The sequence below is a fragment of the Vicia villosa genome, linkage group LG1, assembly GCF_029867415.1.
Source record: "Vicia villosa cultivar HV-30 ecotype Madison, WI linkage group LG1, Vvil1.0, whole genome shotgun sequence".
In the NCBI taxonomy this organism is placed as follows: Eukaryota; Viridiplantae; Streptophyta; class Magnoliopsida; order Fabales; family Fabaceae; genus Vicia; species Vicia villosa.
Window position 1 is genome coordinate 115,694,674 of NC_081180.1, and position 27,997 is coordinate 115,722,670.

The window sequence follows — 27,997 nt, forward strand, 5'->3', positions numbered from 1 at the left end:
TTTTGCTTGCATGTTCATGAGATATATTTGAGAAGCTCCAAACATGCCATTAATCAAAATGAAATATCGTTTGCATGCTAACACAATATTCAAATTTGGCATAATTAAACTGTTACTTTAAATTTAGCACTTTAAATTCAGAAGTGTTACTGTACATTTAGAAGTGGTTATTTAATAAAATGTGCAAGAAAGAAATTTGTTGCAAAGAAAAGCAAGGCAACAAAAGAAAGAAATGTGCATGAAAGCAATGACTTTACATTTAGTATCAGAAGTGGTTATTTAATAAAATGTGCAAGGAAAAAATTTGTTGCAAAGAAAAGCAAAGCAAGGCAAGAAAGAAATTAAAAAAAACATTTGTTGAGAGTGGGATTTGAACCCACGCCCTTTCGGACCAGAACCTTAATCTGGCGCCTTAGACCAACTCGGCCATCTCAACTTGTTGATTTTTTTTCTAAAAATAACTATGTAACAATACATTCTTAATTGTTACAGCACAAAATTTGCTGTTAACCACCCCCAAGCTCCGAATACACCAAAACCCTCCAATACAAATATTTTCTTATGTCTCACAAAACTCCAATACAAGATTAAAAGAGAATAAAAAAATCCACATAAAAGCTTTAGGTACTTTTGATTAATGCATTTTGTAATGAAGAAATTGAATCTTTTATCTAGTTTTGGATTTTCTATTCCTTTATAAAACTAAGTGACATGAGACTTCTTTAACATGTATATCACCCCAACAATCTCCACCTTAATTGAAAATAATACACCAGCTTACATCGTCTTCACCGACAATCATACTCCACCATAAAGAATAGTCACTTGAAGCTACATCACTCTAAGAATTTTCACATTGTATTCACCGACAATCTTAGTTTAAAAACTATCATACTCTACAATGAATAGTATATTTCTCTCGAAGGTAAACCACTCCAAAAATTTCACATTGTCATCACCGACAATCATATACTCTATCATGAAGAACATATTTCACTTGAAGTTAAAACACTCCAAGAATTTCACATGTCAAAAATCTGATTGAAAACTTATGGTGCAACTTCCTTGTTGGTAGGAAGCTCTTCAACCATCGACATAATCTCATATTACATCTTGCATCAATGTTAATCAATGTTCATGTACTAACTACTGGAGACAAAATAATTATCGACGACATTGACAAATCCACCTTAAAACTTCATGATGTTAGATTTTAATTTGGTGTCATCCTCCAGGAGCCTGTCCTTTTCTAAGGTATCCTCAAAAGTATCATCGATCCAAGTGGACAATACATAGAAATGAGATATGGAAGGTAATTAAAATTTCAATAGATATTTTTGTATGGTCTAAAACTTGAACTCACTGTTTATAATAAGTTATTAAGTAGAGTAACTCAAATTAGAGAGTAACTTGATTTCTCATATACATAAAAAACTTAGTTTTTGATATCACTGGTTAATAATCCTAATAATAAGGGTTGTATTGATGCAAAGTTTGGAGCATTGTCAAAACTACTCGGTAGCTTCAAAGTTTCTTAGAAAACAAACAGTGATGGATTGCGATCGAGTGTTAGAAAACAAACAGTGATGGATTGCGATCGAGTGTTAGTTGTACATGCAGGTAATAAATGCATGTTAGTGCATAGATATTACACTTCAATATAATGTTGATCGTTTATAGTAATCTATGTTATGTTTGTTTTAATATAGGGCATGGGAAAGAATTCGACACACCTACGAACTTGCTCCAAAGGCAATTGTTGTTTGCAACATTGTTTCTAGAGTATGTCAATTGTTCTACTGGACTATAACAAAACTTCAGGTCCTCTCTCTATATCTATTAGCTTCTCCAACATCCATCTTTATATATAGAAAATAAGAAAAAATGAACACATGTTCACCAAATCTGAGGGGCTTTGTTTAATATTTAGAAGTATATTGCATGTAGAGGCTTAATTCAGCTACCATTGCAAAATTATTTAAAGACGAGCTTATTTATTGTTGGTGGTAAGAAAATGTAGCGATTGTAGGTCTTGATATTAATAATATACTACACCAAAGTGTAATGACTTATGATATGTTGCATGTTTTCCTTCACATTATACTTCTCCATAATTGAATAATTTGAAATTACTATGAGACTTGGCCAATGTTTTGCTTGCATGTTCATGAGATATATTTGAGAAGCTCCAAACACGCCATTAATCAAGGGAATTTCTTTTCCCACCCTTAGTGTTATTACTCATCACAATGAAATTTCATTAATGTCTATAAAATTCATATTTTAAACTCCGGACGCACTAAAGAATGAATAAATACGCTAAATGGAAGATGTGAAGGCCAAATTAATTTGCATATTTGACTCTAGACCCACCCCTTACCACACCTCACCACACCCATTTCTTAGATCCAAGTCAATTTAACACTTAATTAATTCATATTTTGATCTCTGTAATTTTTATGGATTTCAATCTTCAAATGTGTTTGATTAATAACCTAGAACCTAACCTTTCCATCTTCCTTTTCATTTCACAAACTTACTCAGAACTCAAACTTGAGCTCGTGAACAAACTCCATTTCCATTATTTTCAAGCTTTCTCGCTACTTCTACTACATTGCATTCAAGCCTAGGACATCAATCAACCTATATTCCACTTCATTCAATCAAGGTTTCCTAGTTTTCAAGCTTTTCTCACAATTTGGTAAGTTTTTCATTTACATCCATTTTTATTTCTAATGAATTCATTAGCTAAATAGATTGGTTATGATACATTATATTGTAGTTAAAATAATAATAGACTGGTTTCTAATGCATGCGTAATTTTTTTTTTCAAGTTTAGAGCGTAAGGGTTCTAACGATTCGTGTTATGCAATCTAGTTTTGCCTAGAAATTGGAATTCGGACCATGAGTTCGAAGAAAAAAATATGGATTTTCCTGCCTTATTTAATTGATTTTGCATGTTCTGTCCAATGGGTTTGGCTTCGTTGATTTTGATATGATTTTTCTGGTGTAATTACTGGTAAAATGTCTGACAACCAAGACATCTTGAGGCATGCTAAAGTGGTCCAACATGCTTCCATTCGGAGGAAAAAAGCTAGACCCTCCCTTCTATATGTTGGTGTCAGTTCATTTGATGTAAACGCATCGTCTTCTAGAGCTCAAGTGTCTCTCACATCATCCTCCCGAAGACATGATTGCTCTATGGCTTCCCATGATGCCCCAAAAGCCACAAAAGTCCATGTGTTCCTGATGTTTTTCCAATAGACCCCTCAGACCTGAAACTTCTTCCTCTATATGAAAACCATGTTGTTAGACACGTGTGGGATGGACATGTAACATAAATATTTATTCTTTTAAACATTTGCATTATAAGATTTAAACTTTCTAATAGTGATGTTTTTTTACAGTATGGTGATACATTGAAATGTATCAACCATGGAAGGAAGATTGCAAAGTTACCACAACCTGATGAGCTATGGTTTTAGGATGTCATGCATGCATCCGGGCTTCAATATTTATGTAAGATTGGATATGGTTATATTAACCATGTTCTATTATATGTTTTTGTAGAGAGATGGCACTTAGAGAAATCTTCATTCCATCTTTCGATCGATGAGATATCCATCATACTTGATGATGTGTCACCCCTGCTACATCTTTTGATCACGGGAAGATTATTAAAATACTCCATATGTGGTAGACTTTAGGCACTGGAGATGATGGTGACGTATTTGGAACATGAACCAAGTGATGTCCAAAAGAAGATAGATGGCACTAGAGGATGTCACTACTATAAAATATACATTTTGTAACATCTTATTACCTTGTCCTTTAAATCAACTGAAGTAATAACTTTTATTTAGGCATCTTTATTATTTATTTATTTAATAAAAAACTTTTCACCATGATCCAGACTAACAACAGTGGTGATAGATTAAGCATTACACGTTTTGAATCCCAACACCAGCAATTTCCCCTTTTTTCGTTACAAAAAAGGGGGTCTCCACTTAATTTGTATAATTATATTAAAATTAAAATTTTTAAAGTATGCCTTAAAACATTTGTTGATGAAGATAAAGAAAACATGTTTCGAGATTGCCATAAATTAGGAAGTTAGAGAGTGTCAAGAATGTGTGGTTCAGGCGGTTCGCGAATATCAGGTTTCCCTTTGAACATCCTAAATTATGTAATTTAGAATATCAAAAAGCTTCTAAATGACCAATATTATTAAAATGCTTGCATTTAAATACAAAGCGATTATATTTCTTCATATCATGGAAAATGCTAATGATCGGTCTATGATTGATACTTCAATCCATCTTTATCACATGAAACTCTTTAATTAGACAAAATTAAATCTAAATTTTCTTTATCCTTATTTAATTTACCCAAGGTTTCATTCATGCAAATTACTAACTTCATTTTTAATGAAACACGTGTTTCATATCTGTTAGATTTTAACGAGTGACTTCTCATATCAGCTCATTCTTCCCCAAGAACTTTATTACTATTTTTGAGAAAATTAGTGTGATATTTGAGGTCAACAATATCTCTCTCTGATTTTTTTATCTCTTTGCCAAGCCTAACACCTAATTTAAATATTTTCTTATTGGTTAGATAAGTTACCTTATCATCTTCTTCTTCATGCGTGGCTTTGAAGTAAATATGTTCTTCGTCAGATTCCTTTGTTGTTCTTCTAGAAGACACTTCATGAGAGTCTCCGGACGAGCCATGAGATAAATTTGTGAATACATATTTGCATTAATCTATTGAGTTCTCCTCTATTCATTCCTCTTCTTCGTGAGATACTTGATATGATGAATCTCCAAAAATTCTTGGATGTCGATTCTTCTAAAGTTCTCTTGGAAGTTGATTTTTCATAGGATCATTCATTTAAATTTTGATTATTTTTTAAACAAACATCTGGTGTCAATCTGTAATATACTTCTTGAAGTAATTTTTTTGAGGATGATGAAGATTCTCCGAACATTCTTGACTTTTTTTAATTTGCTAGAAGTTGGATTACCTCTTTGAGTTTTAAGATAATTTCCTTCTTTCTGGATTTTTATTGAAATCCGACACAAACTTTTACGTCTTTTGAATTAAATATTGGATCAAATTTCTAACACAAATTCTTGATTCTAAGATATTTATTAGATATATATTTTCTAAAACAACGTCCAAGGATTACAGTGTTTGAGACCCATATGTGAAAATGACCTTCACTTTCACTTGGCGACTCATCTTCTAGGATATGTATGTCCATTCTCTCAGGTTCAATCTCGGAGAAATCTCCATGGATCATTTCAAGAGTGTCTCATACTTTCTTGGTTTAATTACAATTAAAAACAAATAGGTACTCAAAGGTGCTTAGAGCACCCATCATTAAGTACTTAGCTTTTAATTAAGTTTGACTTTTCACTTATCTTCTTTGCTCCAAAGATTATTTGGTTTATATACTACTTTATTATTAATACAACAAGTAGGAATAAATAGACCATTGACAACACAATTCCACATTTCAAAATCATTAACTTCGATAAAAACATTTATTCTAACTTTCCATAAGTCAAACCTTACACCATCAAATAGTGGATGTGTATTTATGAAAAGTCCCTTGGTAAAAAAATGAAGTGCTTGAAGTCATCACTCTATCTCTTGAGACGATTATTATTATAATAGGAATTAGATTCAGATGCCAATTGTCGGACAAGTGGCTCCAAAACACAAGGGGGAGTTGAATTATGCAAGTTGAAAAACGATGTCCATTTATAAAAATATTGATTTATAAAAACATTTAAGTTAATTTTATAAATCAAAAAGAGAATATCCGGCAGAATAATTAGCAGAAAGGAAATCAGAGAGATGGAAAGATGTTAATACAACAGAAAGAAATATAGAAGATAAACATAAAGAGATAAGGGATGACAGAAATTCATCAATGATTTATATGGGTTCTTGATAGTTTCCACTATATGAGATGTGAACTTTTGTAGGTTATGCCGACAAACCTTCTTACGATCAAACATTTGACTTTACACTACTAATTCTCAAACCAAAGAGAGATTTTACATTGATCTAATCTCATTACCAAACAAAGCTTTTACACTATGTTGAGCTTAGAAACCAAATAGAGTTTGTGACGGCTAAACTTAATAACTAAACAGGAGATTTTAACGGACTGAGCTCATGATCCATACATACATTTTACCTGAATATCTCAAGAACCAAACTGAAATTTTAACTAATTTAGCTCAAGAACCAAACATCTACTTCTTTTAAAGATATTACACATGAGACAAACCCTTCTTGAGTAATTTAAAATATTCTTACATAACTGGAATCACAATAAAAACTTCAAGGTATTTTTCACTCTTAAAGTATTAAGATAATTTAGTGAAGAAAAAGAAAGAAATGATTTAGAGAAATTAGAACGTGAGAAAGTATACTTGAAATACGTTTTCTGGTGTTTTTTTAAAATGAGGATAATCCCACTATTTATATGAGAAAAGTTTAGCCCAAAAAGGAAAAAAAGTTGTGTGCCTTTTAATGACATGATTGATTAAGATTTTCAAAATGAAGGCAACTCTTATCCCGAAATAGAAATCCTACAACAATTATGTGTCTTAATCGATTGGGAGTATTTCTAATCATTTAATGAGCTTTTTTTCCTTTCTCTAATCAATTGGATTGAGTCCCCAATCGATTAAGAAGTTTACAAATGTTTTCTTAAAAAATTTCTTATGCACCTTGATAGTCCTTCCATAAGTTTAAATGTGTTTTAGAAAATTCAAAAAGGTTTAAAAACATATTAGTAATTCAAATAAGTTTTAATGTGTTTTGTAAAATTCAAATAGGTTTTAATGTGTGAGTTGTCTTAGTAATTCAATAATTACACTTATACCTTTATAATACACAGATCACTCAGCCACAAACCAAACGAGCTTTCGCACTTCCTATCTTTAACCATCTTTGAAGTTTCAAGATCCATTCCTTGATTCATTATAAATTTAATACTTTATTATGGGACTTTATTATTTTATATGATGAGACTTGATAAAGCTTATTTGATATACGCCATCATCAGGTTTTACTAAACAAAATGATCGTCAAGGGCTTCATTGAACGCCACTTCAACTTAGGTGTAGTCCTTATTGAATTTGACTTTACATCTTTATCTCATAGAAACATTTTGATAGAACATCTTGAGTACTACTTCTTCTAAACAAATGAAGACTTCACATCATGTCATTTGACATACAATGTTTTCACCATTAACGACAATTACCCATCAAACATTCAACATCGGTGGTATATAAGATAATTAATATGATCCATTTTAGATAGTTTAGAGACCAATATAATACTTTTTAAAGATAAGGGATAAATATGAACCCTGATGTCAAATTAAGGGACCGAAAAATATGGTTTAGCCATTTCTAAATTTACATCCTCATACACACGCATTTTCCCCTATTTTCTAAAATGATTTAATGCGTATATATATATCCTCAATTCAAGAAGAAAAAAATAATGTTTGACAAGATAAACAACATTGAAGATTTTAAATCATGTCTACAATAAGATGAATCAAAGTAAAAGACACACATTGTGGGAGGGAGGGGGGAATCTTAATGATAAGTTTGACTCAAGGAAAGAATAGGCAAAGTCATTTCCACATTGTGGTTAAATTTAAGGCTTTTGATCTTCTCAAAAATTGTCAAATCATACATAACTGATGATTAAGAATTTGTTTCCATCTCACATCAGAAAATTTAAACTTGAAAGTATATGATTTAAGTATAAAAAAGAGTGCTAACTAAAAAATTATTTGCATAAAGAATAATCAATCAACTATCAAGCCACTAAAAGACAATGCCACCACTATACATGTATTACCTTTTTCTGTTCCATCTAATTACAAAGCCAAAAGGGCTTCTTTGTCACGTCATAATCAAGGCATTTTTACAACTTCTAAACAAACCCGCTTAAGCCACGTGTTTGAAAACTTTTTAGATTCCCTCCTTCTCTTAACTTCATTTCAAGTCACTTCCACTTCACTTCTCTTACCCTCTCTCTCTCTCTCTCTCTCTCTCTCTCTCTCTCTCTCCACACCATCAAGAGTCATCATCACTCAAGCATACTCTATCTTCAACCTGTACCATATCTTTCAAGAATCATCATTCAAGCAACTCAGGTTTGTAAAAACTTCTCAATCTTGCTAAATGTTCTTCCTTCGCTTCTTATTTGTTCACTGGCTGTAATTTGGATCCAATGGAACAACAATCATTTTGTAAACCCTTTATGTTTCATGCCGCGCATAGCTCAAGTTTTTCGGTTTCTTTATGCAATAACCTTCGTCATGCTCATCATTTGTTGTATATATTTTTTTTCTAATTTCATCCATATATTTTTGAAATGCCTGTCCTATAAACATGTTATGTTTCCACATTCAAAATCAGTTCCTTATTTTTTACTCACAATAAATAGATCTGTATGTCGTATATTCTATGTGTATTTTGAAAATAAGCTTACATTATAGTTATGCATAGTTTAACAGTTATGTTAAATGTATTAATGCCATATTGTTTACAGATGCCTTTTGAAGTCATAATTTATATTTCACTTACAATGTGTGTTTTTACTTTTGTGTTGTCTTTATTTCACTAACTGTTAAATTTACCATTTTTATGTTAGATGTCAAGGCCTCCAATTTTTGTGAATTACTTGGAGATAGGAACCCAGGTTTGGAAAATGAGTTTCCGAGTTACTAACTTGTGGACCGTCAAAGAGAGGAATGACCAGTTACGCGCAGAGCTCATCATTCAAGATGCAAAGGTGATAAACCATTTTATAGTTCCAACTCTTTCTCTGTTCATTTATCATCTTAAATTGCTCTTCACATTGAGTTGTACTTCTTTTTCATCATCTTGAACATGTATTAGTGTCAGAAAATACAAGTCATTACACATCCGAGAGAATACTAGCATTGGATGAAGGTGTTGGCAGAACGTGAGACATATACAATGTTATATTGGTGAACCGTTGAAAAATAATATGCATTTAAAGGAATGTTACAACATTCTCAAACTTATGTTCAATAATTTAACAACCCTCTATAAGAATTAGATTCATAACATACTTCCTCACTAGTTCTATTTCAAGTCTATATCTGATTTTTTTGTGGAAGTTTCAATCATGATTAGTTATATGGTAATTGTAACCTCTTTTTGTATCACTGCTATTTCATTTTCGTTGATTACTATTCATAACTTATGTTTGTTTCTTTTCTACTTTATGTTAACTCTTAGATGTCTTTGGCATATTACATGAGATCATTATAAAACAGATTGTCGGCAACAACAAAAAGGCTTGTGCTAACATTGCACTTAGTGACTATCATGGTAACATCATCGACTTGACTCTCTGGGACACTTATGCTTCCAAACTTTTTGACTTTCTCTACTCAATTACCAATGTCACTCCCTCCATTGTTATCCTAACTCATGGTTGGTTCAAACCAAGTGCAGGTTTCTATTAGACTATTAACCTTTTATTTCAAAGTATATGCATAGTTTCAAAATGTGATATGATCCTAATTATTTTTTGTCTTACATTGGAGATTACAGCTACAAGTAAAATAACATTGTCAAATGCCTGAAGTGGAAGTAAACTATTCATCAATTTTGATCACCCTTAAGTTAACCATTACAGAACTAAGTAACCACCTTTTATTATACAAATCACATCATTCAAAGCACCCCATTTGATTGTAGGTTACTTAACTTTATTGTATTTCCATTTCAGGTTAGGGTCTCATAAGTCGTGCCTGCAGAATTCCCAATCTTTGTCGCTGACATATGGCTCAAAAAACTTAGAATATGATAAGTTTTGGACCAAGTCTAAGGAATTCAAGACCATCTCAGAAATCATTGGACAACATTAGGTCTTTAGAGGTAGTTATTACTCTTTGTTAACATGGCTCTTAATTGTTTTTATCCATTATTTACCTAACACATTTTTCAAAACAAGGACTTTTTCTCCACAACCATTGGAACTACGTTGAGATTCAAGACTGTATAATTTTGCTGGTACTATAATTGTTGCATAGGATCCAATTGTTCAAACAAAAATCATGAACTACCTTTTCAGAGCGACTGTGGTGGACTCAATAACATTGAAGTCACAAAGTAAGCCCTTAACTGGTATTTTATGTTGAGTATCTCAATAATATTTGCAAGTCTTATTATCCGTCTTATTGTCACAATTGTATTTCGTAGATACAAAATTGAAGTTGATGTTCACCACAATTGTACGTTCATGTTTTGGGACAAAGAACGTCTCCCAATTAATGGGATGGAAGCTGCCAAATTGAAAGCTATAATGAAAGAGTTAAGCATCCTACATCTTTCCAACCAAATTGTCTTTCCATATATATGCAGTCTTATAAATTATCTGCTTGTAATGTAGTTTGGGGAAGATCACCCACAAATCTATGCTTCTTACCTTGATAGTCTTCTAAAGAAAAAGTTGGCTTTCCGTACCAAATATACTACAGACTTCAATCAATGCTCCATTGTCATGCTTAATAGGGATGAACACATTTAAAAAAGGATCGATGAATACTTTAACCTCAATGAGGTAATCCTTCTATTATGCATTAAAACCATTCTCTTATTCTTTCATTACGTTTTTACTTAACATTACATACACAACATGCTTGATTCTATGATTCCAACACACTTCAAATATTGCCACCGTGCAAACTTTAAATGTTTCTGTCGTGCAAACTGTTCCCTCAATACCAACAACTCCGATCAACTAGAATATGGTCGCTTACTATTTATAATTCTGCCAAAATTAGTAGATTTCTAATTATACTCATTGCTAATTTTTAAACTGAATAAAAATCCAATTACCTAATTATTTTTGTGTAGTATCCAAAATACTAAATTAAGCATGTGTGGAATAGGCTATACTAACACCCCATCAAATAGAGACATTGATGTCATCGAATTTGACGAAACTTCTCCGATCAAGTATCTAACACCCCGAAATTCTACCACCAAACTGAAACACATGAAGAAGGAGTGACACGAAACATATTTTGTAGCTTCAACCAACAACTTATGACTCATTTTGTACATCATAAATTTATTTAGCTTACATCACTTTTGTAATTTTGAATTCCAAGCTACTAAGACATATGAATCAAGTATTGCTTCCTTTTGCTCATCATTTGCTATGCATGATGAGTTGGTTACACTAGGGCTTCTATTTGTATTTTGATACAATCTATTTAATTATTCCCATTGTGGTTAACTGAACATCATTGGAATTGGGTTCTTAACATACTATAATTCAACATTGTGTGCATGCACTACAGTTCTTTAAAGTTTACTTCACCTTTTTCCTAATATATGTTGTGTACTGCAGTTCTTTACAGTTCCGCTACACATTGCACTAAACTATGAAGTTTTCCAGCTTTTCCTGCTATTTGATTGAAGTAAATTATTATCTAATGTTAATTAGATTTTTTTTAAAAATCGTGATAACAAATTTGTTAATAACCACTAATTCTCACCACCTTGTACTATATCCTGGCCTTTAAATACAACTCTGTCTCTATATTGTTGGCCTTTGTTTTTGCTTTATCTCCATTTTTTCTATACACAATTTCATAATTGTGGATTTGTGCAAACCGCTATTGCTTGTCATGTTAATGTATTTCTACTATTGACTTAATAATGAGTAGTCATGATTTTTTGAATAAACTTCGTACCTACATCTTCTCCATTTTTTGATGTTTCAGCTGAAAAACTTGATTATTTTACTATACTTTACATATTTTACTATAACCAAAAAACATTTATTTTCATGTTTCAACTTATCTACTATATTATTTTCATGTTACACTTGATCTATTGTATTTTTTAATCCATTCAAATAATGTCAAGATGTAGATATTGCACTCAAGTAGATACTGCACCCATCTTGGTTGTTCTTACATGAAATGCAATTGTCCAAACCTTTTATTAAATGCAAGTTGTCAGTAGTCACTTCAACATGCTCATATTATCCTTCATATATATTTTATGGCTAGAAAACGGGATTACATCCAAAGCAAGTACACTCAGCATCCAAAATTTTGAAAATGTCACTTTCAATCTCAGACAATTGCCAGTTTTTTATATACACTAGCATGCATAGGACTGCAAATCCCTTTAGTTTAAAACCACATGGTTAATACCCAATTATTGCCTTGTGATTTATGTTTTGTCATATTACATTGATTTTACTTTTGGCTATTCGACTAAAATGTGATAAACCAATCTAATTAAAACTTATTCATATTGTCAAATATTCACATACTTATAACTATTGGTAGAAAATTAAAAAATTAAACAATTTTAATACATTTGTTGACTTTTGGCGTTGACTTATGTTCACATACGCAAATATTACAGTCACTTAAACTTTATATTCTTTTGAATTTGTAATCATCATAGTTATCCTCACAAAATGAAGACTGTAATCGTAAAGCATGTGAGCATGGCCTTGGTTCATTGATCATAACACTTTAAAAATCTCATCTATAGTTTAACATCATGACATGTCGAGCAATGTCTTTATTTTCTTTATTGTGAAATTTTATTTTGTGCCCTACATTTTTTTTAAAATATCATGGTCACTAGGACCATCAACATATTTAGAAGTTCACACTTGAATCCAAATTTCATCATTAATATATCAGGTATTTCAAGAACTAATTACAGGACCCTTTATACAATTTACTTTTTATATACCAGCTATTATGTTGTTGTGAAATTTGGATCAATCAGAAGGCTTATGTAATGGTACAAGACTAACCGTTACAAGACTAGCCAATCATGTCATTGAAGCAAAAATCATTTCATGGAAAAATATTAGAAACATCATTTATATCCCAAGGATGTCATTGTCACCTTCCCAATCACTATGGCCGTTCAAGCTTGTCATAAGACATTTTCCTATTATTTTCTCTTTTGCCATGACTATTAACAAGTCTCAAGGAAAATCATTGGACTACATTGGTTTGTACTTGCTGAAAGAGGTTTTTAGTCATGGACAACTTTATGTTGCTTTCTCCAAAGTCAAAAGCAAGCAAGGGTTGAAAATCTTGATTCATGACAAAGTGAAACAAACTTTGGATACTACCACAAATGTTGTATTTAAAGATGTTTTTCAAAACATCTAAAAGGTGTGTATAACTTATCTAAACACGATTTCCATTTAAATTTCATAAGATTTCCTCTTCTATTATTTGTTCATCTTGACTTCATATTATTTTCTTGCAGGTTCTCTACTTATACTTATTGTGTGTCAAAAGATTTGTGCCTTATAATTTCATTGTTCTTATTTTCTTGTAGTTTGATAAGTAAACTTCTTGAACAATACACAATCCTACTAACATTTTTCTAGTGGCTTATATTCATGTTATCCATATCATTCAAAAAATGCTACACCAAATATTCTATACCCGTGCGGATGCATGGGTATGTAACTAATTTATTAGTAACAAAAGATGTTTATTACAAAAGCCCATGTGTGTGGCAACACATAACATCCAAAATAAAAATACAGGTACAAATAAGAGACCAAATGCCTTCTTCTTCCTCATCATGAAATCCTTTTGGGATTATCCACTCACCATTCACCGTAAATTTTAATTAATTCACCCATTTGGTGTTCATTTGGACATTTGGGTTATTAAATTTTTTGACTTGAGTTACGATGCTCTTAAAAGCACACGGACGCGTCTTAATGATATCATTGTACATGTTGATCTTTGTTATTTTCTCTTACCTTATCCTCCTTTATAAATCGTCCACCCGTAAGGCTTTTTCTAAATCTACCTTTAGAGCATCCTTTGTTTTGTCTTCCTTTCCACTAATCCACTCACCTTCTCCAACAAATAATATTTATGCTTTCTAGGGGTGGGAATAGGCTGGGCCGAGTTAGGCTTTTTCAAGCCTGATCCTGGCCTGCTAAAAAATTTAAATCCTAAGCCTGCATTGCTAAAAAAATCAAAGCCTAAGTCTGACCCGTAGCCTATCTTAGGTTTATTTTTAGGCCTGAGCCTAGTCTTTTTGATTGCTTGGTTGACCTACTAGCCTACTTAAAAGCCTACTTCATTTGAACATTTATAAATAAGTAATTCAACTAATATTAAATATCTTAACAAATTATAAGATCAACTAGACTAAATGTTTTCATTGACTTGTTCAACTTTACCTATTAGCATAAGTTTTGTGATACCATTTGTTTGAGATAACTTATGAAAACAACTTATGACAATAACTTATGATATTGTTCATAAGATTTTTCAACTTATTTTCATAAGTTATTCAAGATAACTAAGCATTACTTTCATATTTTAATTCAAAGTATAAAATACAATATAATAATAAAACTATTCATGTTTACTTAAATATACCTGCTTAATAGAGTTAAAATGTTTTTTTTTATGGCACATGGTCTAACATTTTTAGTTAAATAGATTTATAAAACATCATAAGCCTTTTCTATTAAAAGAAAGTCTAACAATGTCCTGAATTTATGTAGGCTAAATCGTAGAACCTTATTAATTGACTTGTCTTATTCCCATCCCTAATGATTTTCCATCTATTTTCCTCTTTGGTCTTGTTGGATAGTTTTGTATTCAAACCAGTAGAGCTATTGCCTCCTCATAAAGATCACGAATAATGTTTTGGAAATCAAGGCCTTTTTCATCTCAATTCTCCTCATTATCTCATAGTTCTTCCACCTTGTACAAGTACTTGCATTCAGTGTTGTTCAAGGTCATAGAAAGAATACTTCCATACGAAAGATAGACATTACACTAAAAAAAATAGAAGATAAGTGAAGTAATTGTAAAATCATATCAAATGGTGCGACTCTGATGTATGGGGTCAAACTAGAAAAAAAAAGTCATTTTCAAATGCAATTCAACATAAATGGGCCAGATAAGCCCAGTTCATTTCATGCCCTAAAATTCTAAACGAAACGACATCGTTGAGACGCACATTTCATTCGATTTGATCTGAAACCATAAACCCTAATCACATACTCGAAAAACCCTAATTCGCAGACGCAGAGAGATAACAGAGGAAGAGAATGGGAGGATCTCGAAGAAAATACAAGAATTCTCGACCTAAGGTTCGTGTGGGTCTTCCAAAGAAGAATCCTAAAGTTGTGAAACCCGCCTTCACCATTCCTCCCAAACTGTTACAATCCCTTGTAGAAGACCCTAAATGGGACGAGAAAGGTAGCGTCACCCAAAACTATAACTCCTTCGGCGTCGTCAATGACCCTAACTCCCTCACCGATTCTCTTCAAGCTCCTTCTGTTTCCGATGACCCCAACGATTCCGGCAGTGACCTCGAAGAAGACGGTATATTCTCCTGAAGTTTCAATTTTTAGTTTATTTTTCTATCGGAAATTGTTTATACTTGGTTGAAATGAGTTTGAATTTTGTTAATTTGTTGTGTAGATTTGAAATCGGCATTGGGAAAGAGAAGAAGAGATGGCAAAAATGCACTTCCTCAACCTTTGACTTCGATTCAGCGTCTTTATATTAGTCGGCTAGTTGAGAAATATGGAGCTGATTTTGAGGTTTGATTTTTCATTATTGCTTTCTAAGACTTTGGTTTGGTTAAATGTTCTTTATTTTCTGTTTGGACAAGGTTGCAATCAAGATTACAATCAAGTTACAAATGTTGCATTATTTGTCTGTTTTGCTAGTTTTTAGGAGGTGTTTGATGTTTTGTTCTTATTATGGCAGAGAATGATGATGGATATAAAGCTAAATCCTATGCAGCATTCAGTTGCAACTTTAGAGAAATTGTGCATGAGCTATTACATATATAAGAACAAGAATCCGCTGATCGTTGGAAGATGAAATACTTTGATTGTGAACTAGTGCAGTGCTGTCGAAGTTGTGAGTTGTAACGTTGATCATGAATAGGTGAAATGTTGTTACAATGAAGATTTTTGTTGTTTTGACACTTTGAATGTTGCTCATGTAATATTGTTATAAAATTTTGCTGATGCTTTTTATTTTTGTATGGATTTTTGTCGGGGAAGATGAAACATTATGGTCTCCTTGCCTGTTGTCAAAAATGTTTTAATAGATGAAAGTAATTTTGGATGGAGTGTGTTTGCAACTGTCTAGGTAGTTTGTTTTTTGGGTTACGGATCAGTTTTGTTGGGGAAGATGAAGCAATTCTGGTGTAACTAACCAGCTTTTGCCAAAAGCAATTAAATGAGATGGCAGTAATTTTAAATGGAATGTGATTGGAACTGTTAAGGAAATTTGTGATCATACATGTTTTGGCTAAACACATTTTGCTGTCCTTTAACTTAATGCTTATAAGTTAATTTCTAAATTTGTTTTCGTTACAATCTGCCTTTAAATCTAAATATGTATGTCGTTATTTAACTTTATACACACAAACTATAGTAATGGATTCTTCATTTCTTTTTAGGAAATGGAGTGGATCCTTATTCATTTCTTAGAGTAAGGATCCACTCCATTGTTTATACTCCACTTCTTTTCCATTTTTGTGTGTGTATTACACGTATTTCTAAGACATGTTACACATATTTACAATTTATTTAACTTTATGCACACAAAACTATAGTAATGGACTCTCCATTTCTTTTTAGGAAATGGAGTGGATCCTTACTCCATTTCTTATGGAGGTTAATTTTAAAGGATATGATCAAATGACACCAAAGTGTCAAAGAATAATTTGACACCAAATCTCAACCGTTTGATATAACTTTTTTTTCTTCTAAAAAGTATGTTATTTATATAACTGTTTGATCGAGTACTATTAACGGTTGAGATTTGGTGTCAAATTAAACTTTGACACCTTGGGGTCATTTGATCCTATCCCTAATTTTCAAATCAATTGATTTATATAATTGTGTCAGACCTTCATTCATCTTTCATTTTAGAAACTTACTCAGAACTCAAAATAGGATTCATGAGCAAATTTCATTTCCATAAATTTTCAAATTTTGTCGCATGTTTTATTGCATTGCACTCAATCCCAGGACATTGTTCAATCTCTACTCCACTCCATTCAATCAAAAATCGTCTACTTATTACATTTAGTAAGTTTCTCATTTCCTTTTTGTTTCGTTTTGTGATGCATTAGGTTGTCGTTAAACTCACAATAGGTTGTTTATGGTACATAAAGTTGTAGTTAAATGCATAATGAGTTGTTTAGTGAGACATGCATTTAGGTTTTTTTTTTTTTTTTTAAGTTTAGAGCTCAGTTTCTGCATTTCAGTGTTCTTCTGATTTCATCCGGTAGGGAAGTTAACTTCCATAGTTTCCTTATAACATAGTTTGTTTATTTTTGTCCTATTCTATCAATTGGGTTTGACTAATTTGATTATGATATGATTTTACTAGTTCAGCTAAAGGTAAAATGTCAGATATCCAATATATTTTGTGACATGGTATAATGAGTCAGCATACTCCCGTTAAGAGGGAAAATATTAGACCCTTGTTCAACTGTTTTCCCTCCGAACGGAAGCATGTTGTTGCCACTTTATTTGATGCAGAAGCATCACCTTCCCAAGTTAACTTGTGTCCGACATCTTCTTTCCAAAGGCATGTGTCCTTTGTTGTTGCCCCAGAAGCCCCAAAAGTCCAACCTACTGTCCTAAAAACTGCTACCATTCCTGATGTTTTTCCAAGATATCCCTAGACACCTCACTACTTTATATGTATGCAGACCATGTTGTTAGGCATGTATGGGGTGGAGAGATAAAATAAATATGTATTTATTCTCTAAATATATATATGTTAAAAGATTTTAACTTTCTGACGATGATGTATTTTTTTATAGCACCGTGAGACATTAAAATGTATCAACCACGATAGAAATATTGTGAAGTTGTTGTTGTTTGATGAACCGTAGTTTCAAGATGTTATGCAGCTATATCGGCTGCAATGTTTTGCAGGACTGACTATAGTTTTATTAACCATGGTTTGTTGTCTGCTTTTATGGAGAGATAACACTCTGAGACATCATCATTTCATCTTCTGATCGGTGAGATGTCCATCACACTTGATGATGTGTCATCCCTCCTACATATTCCGATCACAAGAATATTATTAAACCACTCTAGAATCACTAGACATGATGCAATAGACATGATGATGCAATATTTAGGAGTTGACTTAAGTGATGCCGAACAGAAGATAGATGATATTAGAGGATGTCATGCCAAATTTGGATTTCTAGAGAAGCTACAATGGTGCAACTTGGATGTGGAAATGGAGGTTGATGGTGATGATGCACGCGTTATGTATCTTAGAGTATATGCATTGAGGTCATACCTCATGTAATTGGTTGACACGTTCATATTTGTGGATAAAAGTGCATACTATGTTAATGTCGTCTCCCTGATATATTTTATTAACTTAGAGAGGATTCATGAGTACAACCAGGGGCCTCTTGTTTGGTTACCTTTACTCTAAGTTAAGTGAAGCTTGTCTATGAAAGACTAGACAGATGACAACAAGCAACACATTATTTACGGTAATATATTTGCACCTTTATTGTTTCTAATATTTCATTACACACATGCTACACATTTATTAATATTTCATCTTAACCATTTTCAGGCATGGATCCTCCAACCCTTTCCACGTCTCTCCAGTTAGGAATATGTGAATGAATACAATGAGGCTTTACCACGTGTTTTCTCCTTCCTCCTGCTCAGAGGGAATCAAGAGATCAAGCCATTTTGAGTTTATTTTGTCTGTATCTCGATAGATGATATAGCTTTCACACTATACGACATTCATCTTGAGAGATGGCATTTCGATGAGATAGCCTTCTACTTTAGATGGCTGACTTATGGGTAACGAATGATGTATCCACATCTACCTGCGCAAGTCACGTGCCTATTCGGGTATCTGCAGGATATTTCTAGAGCTCCCACAGTTTGTGATATCCCACAGTCCCCTAAAGAGATGTTTATGGGATATTTGAAGAGTATTACGATCATCTGTTCCTAGTGGATGTACGTAATGTTCCAAGTCCTCAACCATGGAATGTTGTTTACGAATACATCCAATAACCTTTTTAGAGTGTTACATCTTTACATGACACCAGTTGCAGAGGGAGATCCATCTAGGCCAGCTCATCAAGAGATATTGGAAGAAAAACATATTAGGACGAACTATGTCGTTGATGTGTTCTTGATCTATCAGTGTATTATGGCTATTGGGAGATCGAATATAGTGAGAAGAGAGTTTGAGGTGTGGATCTATGTGCTCGGAGGTGGTGAAGATCCGCATCTGAAGTTTTTATGACGAGAGCACATGACAAATACTTTCAACCTCAATGATGATAGCACGACCAAAAAAAGCATCATATGACTCTTTAATAAAAGAACTCAAAATCAAAGTGCATATACAAGTTAGAAACTATCTAGAAAAGGTATTGAAGCTTTTGGAGAAAGGTGTGAAACCTCGCCAAGTCATGTCTATCAGTCCGTTTGAGTGAACAAAGTATTGTAAAAATAAGGAGGTAGCTTATGAGTACTAAGGCAACTCACATGTAACGTCCTGAATTTTATTAATTATTTAATTAAATTATTAAGGATGTAATTATTTGATTTAGTCGAAAATTGGATTCGTCGGTATTATTTAAGAGGCGTATTTGGAGTATTAAATTAAAGTCGAATTTTTAGTCGGTTCAAGCGGAGGAAATAATATTAAGAATAATAATATTTATTGGAATAATTTTATTTAAGTGAATTGGATTGAAGTGATGTGACAACTAGAAAATTTGGAGGTATGTTTAGTTGGCCCAATAAGAACATAAGACTAGTAGAATATTTGATTTGGAAATAGAGTTGGTTTTGTTATAATAAAACAAGGGAAGAAAAGAATTAGGTTTGGTTTCCTATGCGTGAGAAGAGAAAAAAAACAAGGGTTTGGAATCTCGATGGTTTAAAAAGGGATACAAGAGCTGTGCCGGAAAGGAGAAACCGGAAAGATTTCACGAAGTCGGAAAAGCTTGGATTCGACTGGAATTGTAGAGCAGACTCCGAATATAAGGTAAGGGTGGGGTTCTTGCTCTATAAACGGGGATATGATGAATCGTATGTGGGGTTTAGAAAACTAATATTATCTCTATGTGTTGGTATGATTTATTTTTTGGTGTTTGTGCTGTGTGAATTTTTTGGGAAATTGTATGTGAAAATTGTCGTTGTGTGGTATTTGAATTGTTTGTGTTGTCTGTAAATTTGGATGAATTGAAATTTTAATCGATGAATCTTCTGTGCTGAGAATGATTTTGTGAGGCTGTGAGGTTACGACGATGAATCTTCTTAACAAAATCGTTCAGGGTTGTTATTTGATGAAGACGAGGAAAATATAAGACTGGAAAGAGAAAAAAAAATAAAATGCTGGGGTGGGCGCCCCTTATTTATGGTGTTGCACCCAATTAACTTTATTCATTCTAGTACCTGATTTAGTATATGATAATATAATAAATTAAAGATGAACATGTGATACTACTTGTAACCTTAAGTTATCATCATTTCTTGATGAATAATAAAAGGACGTGAAGATCCTAAAACTACTTCCACATCTTTTGATTTCCTAAATTGTAACTTCTATGGCCAAAGAATGAAGGGACGGACGTCCCTTGTAGGAGGCGAGGGCAACTTAAGTGATTTTCAAATTAGTTGTTTTCTTAGCCTAATAATAATGAATAGAGGATACAGTAAGATATACATAGGTGGAGAACTGGTATAATTATTTCAGAAGCTATATTTAGCAATGACACACTCAGTGATGACAAATAAAAGGAGTGGTATAAATGCCAGATGCAGTGTTTTAGTAGCAGTAAAAATGAACTTAGTTACGGGCTTAACTATGGAAATAGCAGAAGTAACATTTCGTAACACAACATATGATAATAGTAGTGAATTTAGTGGCAGGATTTAATGTAATCACATAGTAGTAAAGGTAGCAGAATAGAATAATATTATGAATGTTTCGGGTATAATCCGCTAATCGCTAATTTAGTGCGTTGTTCTTGTGATGTGACGTCGGGACGTGTTTTTGTGAAGTATTGCGATGTTTGTGTGTGAATTAAATGATTGATTTATTGTTGGTAAATTATTGGCGATGATTCGTTGTAGTGATGCATTAGCGATGTTGTGATGCGATGAGTTTTTATGAATTATTGTGAAGTACAGACAAATAAAGTGACGAGTAATTAGCAAGAATGATTGATATATTTTGGCGATGTAGGCGAATGCCTTTGTGACGATGTTTGACGACGTGTTTGTGTTATGGCGTATGCCTCGCGACGTTGCCTTGTGATGTTTTTGATTTGTTGCATTTCATCAGTGTCTCATGATTTGCATGTTATAGCGACGGCCTGAATTGGCAAATAGCGACGAAGGCTTATGCCTGTTTTGATGCCTCTATTATCTGGCAATTGGCGATGGGGGCTGAAGCCCTGGGTACCACATGCATATGCATTTGTTAGAGTCACATTTCATTTGTGTGATTATGAGTATATGCGTTATGATGTGTGAACTTATATGAATCGTTGTGTATTATGAATGTGAAATATGTGAGATATTGTGACATGTGTTGTTTTAATTTAAAACGGTGAAGTAAATTAGACGGTAATGATTATACCGCAAACTGATGATTATTATAACTTGAACCTAAACATACCGTTTATCATCACCCTGTTTATATTATTTGATATCTCACCCTTTTCTTTTGTTTCGCCGTTACCTTTATACTGGTAACGTGCAGGTGATAGCTTTGACGAAGATTTAGACGCTGTGAGTTGAGTCGGTGGCTCTGATACGTAGCACTCGGGGGGATAAACGGTTGTTTTATTAATTGTTATGTTTGCCGGATTTTAGTGATGTTTTACTTTGGTTTGTAACTCAAAATTAATTGTGAAGATACTATGATGATTAAACTAAAAATTGAGAAGTTTTGTGAATTCCGCTGCGAGATTTAATTATCAGTACTGATGAAGTGAATTTTTGAATAATGATTTAATTTTTCCGTTTTAAGTTTACGTGCTATGTATTTATATGAAGGCAAATAAACCGTAATTGTTTTGAATGGTGAACATGTGATATCCCAAATGATTGTATGTTTTGAATTTTATACTCTAATTCTCCGTATAATTATCGGGTAGATTTGGGGTGTTACATTAGTGGTATCAGAGCAGGTCGGTCCGTCTGGCCAGAGTCGTTTAATTGTTGTTTATTCCTTAGTACGCGACAAGTGTGTATAACACTGTCGGTAATTGTTGTTTTCAGATTCCTTGTTGCAGGAGTTGGTTTTAAACTAAGTGGGGGAGAAGTTGTGCTTCTCGGTTATGCTTCAATTGTAAGTTGTTGGTGCAATATACTGCTTAAGGAGACAGTGCAAGTATTGTTGGAGCTTGTTGACATGTAATTAAGATTTTGGGTTGTTAATTAAGTTGGAGTGTCTTGTAAAAAGGATAATTGTTATAAGATGGAGTTTTGGAAGTTATTATGTTCAGTGTTGTTAATGGACTAAGAAGTTGTTATTTGAGTAGCTACTGTGTAAGTTGTTGACAAAGGAACAATGAGTAAGTGACGAATTATTGTAGATCTTGTTTAGGATGATTAGTAAGTAATTATAAGAGTTGTTAAAGTTGTAGAGAATGCGAAGAATAGGATTCCAAGGATATGAAGTGTTGATGAAATCATAAAGGAATTTTGATCGGATATTATCACAAGATGTGTAGTAGTATGTAGCTGCACGACGTTGGTGTTAGCATGTTCGAATGATTTTAGAAATTGTTAAAGTATGGTACTTTTAGTAAGTATAAGTTTGGAGGAACACATTTGTAGTTAGTAATGATGGTTATACTCCATTATGATTGTCGGATATCTATTGACAAATTGAGGACTTGATCACCCTTAATCTCTTGTTAATAGTAGACGGAATTGTATTGGATGTTATGTACGTATCTGGCTATCTTAGTGATGTTCAAAGTGATGGATGCTAAAGAAAGTCTAAAACTTGGTTGAAGTTTGAGAACCGTATAAGTTAATAGGAACTTTGATAAGGACGGTGAATTAAGATGGGTGATCAGAGTGGCGCAGCTGAAGCGGGATGTGACGTTGAGAGTGGTTGTGTTGCATAGATTTTCGAGGACGAAAATATTCTAAGTGGGGGAGGGTTGTAACGTCCTGAATTTTATTAATTATTTAATTAAATTATTAAGGATGTAATTATTTGATTTAGTCGAAAATTGGATTCGTCGGTATTATTTAAGAGGCGTATTTGGAGTATTAAATTAAAGTCGAATTTTTAGTCGGTTCAAGTGGAGGAAATAATATTAAGAATAATAATATTTATTGGAATAATTTTATTTAAGTGAATTGGATTGAAGTGATGTGACAACTAGAAAATTTGGAGGTATGTTTAGTTGGCCCAATAAGAACATAAGACTAGTAGAATATTTGATTTGGAAATAGAGTTGGTTTTGTTATAATAAAACAAGGGAAGAAAAGAATTAGGTTTGGTTTCCTATGCGTGAGAAGAGAAAAAAAACAAGGGTTTGGAATCTCGATGGTTTAAAAAGGGATACAAGAGCTGTGCCGGAAAGGAGAAACCGGAAAGATTTCACGAAGTCGGAAAAGCTTGGATTCGACTGGAATTGTAGAGCAGACTCCGAATATAAGGTAAGGGTGGGGTTCTTGCTCTATAAACGGGGATATGATGAATCGTATGTGGGGTTTAGAAAACTAATATTATCTCTATGTGTTGGTATGATTTATTTTTTGGTGTTTGTGCTGTGTGAATTTTTTGGGAAATTGTATGTGAAAATTGTCGTTGTGTGGTATTTGAATTGTTTGTGTTGTCTGTAAATTTGGATGAATTGAAATTTTAATCGATGAATCTTCTGTGCTGAGAATGATTTTGTGAGGCTGTGAGGTTACGACGATGAATCTTCTTAACAAAATGGTTCAGGGTTGTTATTTGATGAAGACGAGGAAAATATAAGACTGGAAAGAGAAAAAAAAATAAAATGCTGGGGTGGGCGCCCCTTATTTATGGTGTTGCACCCAATTAACTTTATTCATTCTAGTACCTGATTTAGTATATGATAATATAATAAATTAAAGATGAACATGTGATACTACTTGTAACCTTAAGTTATCATCATTTCTTGATGAATAATAAAAGGACGTGAAGATCCTAAAACTACTTCCACATCTTTTGATTTCCTAAATTGTAACTTCTATGGCCAAAGAATGAAGGGACGGACGTCCCTTGTAGGAGGCGAGGGCAACTTAAGTGATTTTCAAATTAGTTGTTTTCTTAGCCTAATAATAATGAATAGAGGATACAGTAAGATATACATAGGTGGAGAACTGGTATAATTATTTCAGAAGCTATATTTAGCAATGACACACTCAGTGATGACAAATAAAAGGAGTGGTATAAATGCCAGATGCAGTGTTTTAGTAGCAGTAAAAATGAACTTAGTTACGGGCTTAACTATGGAAATAGCAGAAGTAACATTTCGTAACACAACATATGATAATAGTAGTGAATTTAGTGGCAGGATTTAATGTAATCACATAGTAGTAAAGGTAGCAGAATAGAATAATATTATGAATGTTTCGGGTATAATCCGCTAATCGCTAATTTAGTGCGTTGTTCTTGTGATGTGACGTCGGGACGTGTTTTTGTGAAGTATTGCGATGTTTGTGTGTGAATTAAATGATTGATTTATTGTTGGTAAATTATTGGCGATGATTCGTTGTAGTGATGCATTAGCGATGTTGTGATGCGATGAGTTTTTATGAATTATTGTGAAGTACAGACAAATAAAGTGACGAGTAATTAGCAAGAATGATTGATATATTTTGGCGATGTAGGCGAATGCCTTTGTGACGATGTTTGACGACGTGTTTGTGATATGGCGTATGCCTCGCGACGTTGCCTTGTGATGTTTTTGATTTGTTGCATTTCATCAGTGTCTCATGATTTGCATGTTATAGCGACGGCCTGAATTGGCAAATAGCGACGAAGGCTTATGCCTGTTTTGATGCCTCTATTATCTGGCAATTGGCGATGGGGGCTGAAGCCCTGGGTACCACATGCATATGCATTTGTTAGAGTCACATTTCATTTGTGTGATTATGAGTATATGCGTTATGATGTGTGAACTTATATGAATCGTTGTGTATTATGAATGTGAAATATGTGAGATATTGTGACATGTGTTGTTTTAATTTAAAACGGTGAAGTAAATTAGACGGTAATGATTATACCGCAAACTGATGATTATTATAACTTGAACCTAAACATACCGTTTATCATCACCCTGTTTATATTATTTGATATCTCACCCTTTTCTTTTGTTTCGCCGTTACCTTTATACTGGTAACGTGCAGGTGATAGCTTTGACGAAGATTTAGACGCTGTGAGTTGAGTCGGTGGCTCTGATACGTAGCACTCGGGGGGATAAACGGTTGTTTTATTAATTGTTATGTTTGCCGGATTTTAGTGATGTTTTACTTTGGTTTGTAACTCAAAATTAATTGTGAAGATACTATGATGATTAAACTAAAAATTGAGAAGTTTTGTGAATTCCGCTGCGAGATTTAATTATCAGTACTGATGAAGTGAATTTTTGAATAATGATTTAATTTTTCCGTTTTAAGTTTACGTGCTATGTATTTATATGAAGGCAAATAAATCGTAATTGTTTTGAATGGTGAACATGTGATATCCCAAATGATTGTATGTTTTGAATTTTATACTCTAATTCTCCGTATAATTATCGGGTAGATTTGGGGTGTTACATTAGTGGTATCAGAGCAGGTCGGTCCGTCTGGCCAGAGTCGTTTAATTGTTGTTTATTCCTTAGTACGCGACAAGTGTGTATAACACTGTCGGTAATTGTTGTTTTCAGATTCCTTGTTGCAGGAGTTGGTTTTAAACTAAGTGGGGGAGAAGTTGTGCTTCTCGGTTATGCTTCAATTGTAAGTTGTTGGTGCAATATACTGCTTAAGGAGACAGTGCAAGTATTGTTGGAGCTTGTTGACATGTAATTAAGATTTTGGGTTGTTAATTAAGTTGGAGTGTCTTGTAAAAAGGATAATTGTTATAAGATGGAGTTTTGGAAGTTATTATGTTCAGTGTTGTTAATGGACTAAGAAGTTGTTATTTGAGTAGCTACTGTGTAAGTTGTTGACAAAGGAACAATGAGTAAGTGACGAATTATTGTAGATCTTGTTTATGATGATTAGTAAGTAATTATAAGAGTTGTTAAAGTTGTAGAGAATGCGAAGAATAGGATTCCAAGGATATGAAGTGTTGATGAAATCATAAAGGAATTTTGATCGGATATTATCACAAGATGTGTAGTAGTATGTAGCTGCACGACGTTGGTGTTAGCATGTTCGAATGATTTTAGAAATTGTTAAAGTATGGTACTTTTAGTAAGTATAAGTTTGGAGGAACACATTTGCAGTTAGTAATGATGGTTATACTCCATTATGATTGTCGGATATCTATTGACAAATTGAGGACTTGATCACCCTTAATCTCTTGTTAATAGTAGACGGAATTGTATTGGATGTTATGTACGTATCTGGCTATCTTAGTGATGTTCAAAGTGATGGATGCTAAAGAAAGTCTAAAACTTGGTTGAAGTTTGAGAACCGTATAAGTTAATAGGAACTTTGATAAGGACGGTGAATTAAGATGGGTGATCAGAGTGGCGCAGCTGAAGCGGGATGTGACGTTGAGAGTGGTTGTGTTGCATAGATTTTCGAGGACGAAAATATTCTAAGTGGGGGAGGGTTGTAACGTCCTGAATTTTATTAATTATTTAATTAAATTATTAAGGATGTAATTATTTGATTTAGTCGAAAATTGGATTCGTCGGTATTATTTAAGAGGCGTATTTGGAGTATTAAATTAAAGTCGAATTTTTAGTCGGTTCAAGCGGAGGAAATAATATTAAGAATAATAATATTTATTGGAATAATTTTATTTAAGTGAATTGGATTGAAGTGATGTGACAACTAGAAAATTTGGAGGTATGTTTAGTTGGCTCAATAAGAACATAAGACTAGTAGAATATTTGATTTGGAAATAGAGTTGGTTTTGTTATAATAAAACAAGGGAAGAAAAGAATTAGGTTTGGTTTCCTATGCGTGAGAAGAGAAAAAAAACAAGGGTTTGGAATCTCGATGGTTTAAAAAGGGATACAAGAGCTGTGCCGGAAAGGAGAAACCGGAAAGATTTCACGAAGTCGGAAAAGCTTGGATTCGACTGGAATTGTAGAGCAGACTCCGAATATAAGGTAAGGGTGGGGTTCTTGCTCTATAAACGGGGATATGATGAATCGTATGTGGGGTTTAGAAAACTAATATTATCTCTATGTGTTGGTATGATTTATTTTTTGGTGTTTGTGCTGTGTGAATTTTTTGGGAAATTGTATGTGAAAATTGTCGTTGTGTGGTATTTGAATTGTTTGTGTTGTCTGTAAATTTGGATGAATTGAAATTTTAATCGATGAATCTTCTGTGCTGAGAATGATTTTGTGAGGCTGTGAGGTTACGACGATGAATCTTCTTAACAAAATCGTTCAGGGTTGTTATTTGATGAAGACGAGGAAAATATAAGACTGGAAAGAGAAAAAAAAATAAAATGCTGGGGTGGGCGCCCCTTATTTATGGTGTTGCACCCAATTAACTTTATTCATTCTAGTACCTGATTTAGTATATGATAATATAATAAATTAAAGATGAACATGTGATACTACTTGTAACCTTAAGTTATCATCATTTCTTGATGAATAATAAAAGGACGTGAAGATCCTAAAACTACTTCCACATCTTTTGATTTCCTAAATTGTAACTTCTATGGCCAAAGAATGAAGGGACGGAC

At 33.1% G+C, this 27,997-nt stretch overlaps 1 protein-coding gene and 1 non-coding gene across 2 annotated transcripts; one reads left to right on the forward strand and one right to left on the reverse strand.

Annotated features, from left to right (window-relative positions):
* Positions 1–355: 355 nt before the first annotated feature.
* On the reverse strand, positions 356–436 carry TRNAL-AAG (transfer RNA leucine (anticodon AAG)). The gene has a single exon. It is a non-coding gene; the product is annotated as a tRNA-Leu (tRNA).
* A 14,622-nt stretch (positions 437–15,058) lies between these two features.
* On the forward strand, positions 15,059–16,193 carry LOC131614999 (uncharacterized). The gene is made up of 3 exons (XM_058886524.1): positions 15,059–15,433; positions 15,533–15,654; positions 15,824–16,193. The coding sequence occupies exons 1-3, from the start codon at positions 15,157–15,159 to the stop codon at positions 15,938–15,940; spliced, it is 516 nt and encodes a 171-aa protein (XP_058742507.1). The 5' UTR covers positions 15,059–15,156; the 3' UTR covers positions 15,941–16,193.
* Positions 16,194–27,997: the final 11,804 nt, after the last annotated feature.

Coding starts and splice junctions, on each gene's coding strand:
- LOC131614999 (XM_058886524.1), top strand. CDS start 15,157: ATGGGAGGATCTCGAAGAAAATACAAGAATTCTCGACCTAAGGTTCGT. Junction 15,434..15,532: donor CAGTGACCTCGAAGAAGACG/GTATATTCTCCT, acceptor TTTGTTGTGTAG/ATTTGAAATCGGCATTGGGA. Junction 15,655..15,823: donor AATATGGAGCTGATTTTGAG/GTTTGATTTTTC, acceptor TTATTATGGCAG/AGAATGATGATGGATATAAA.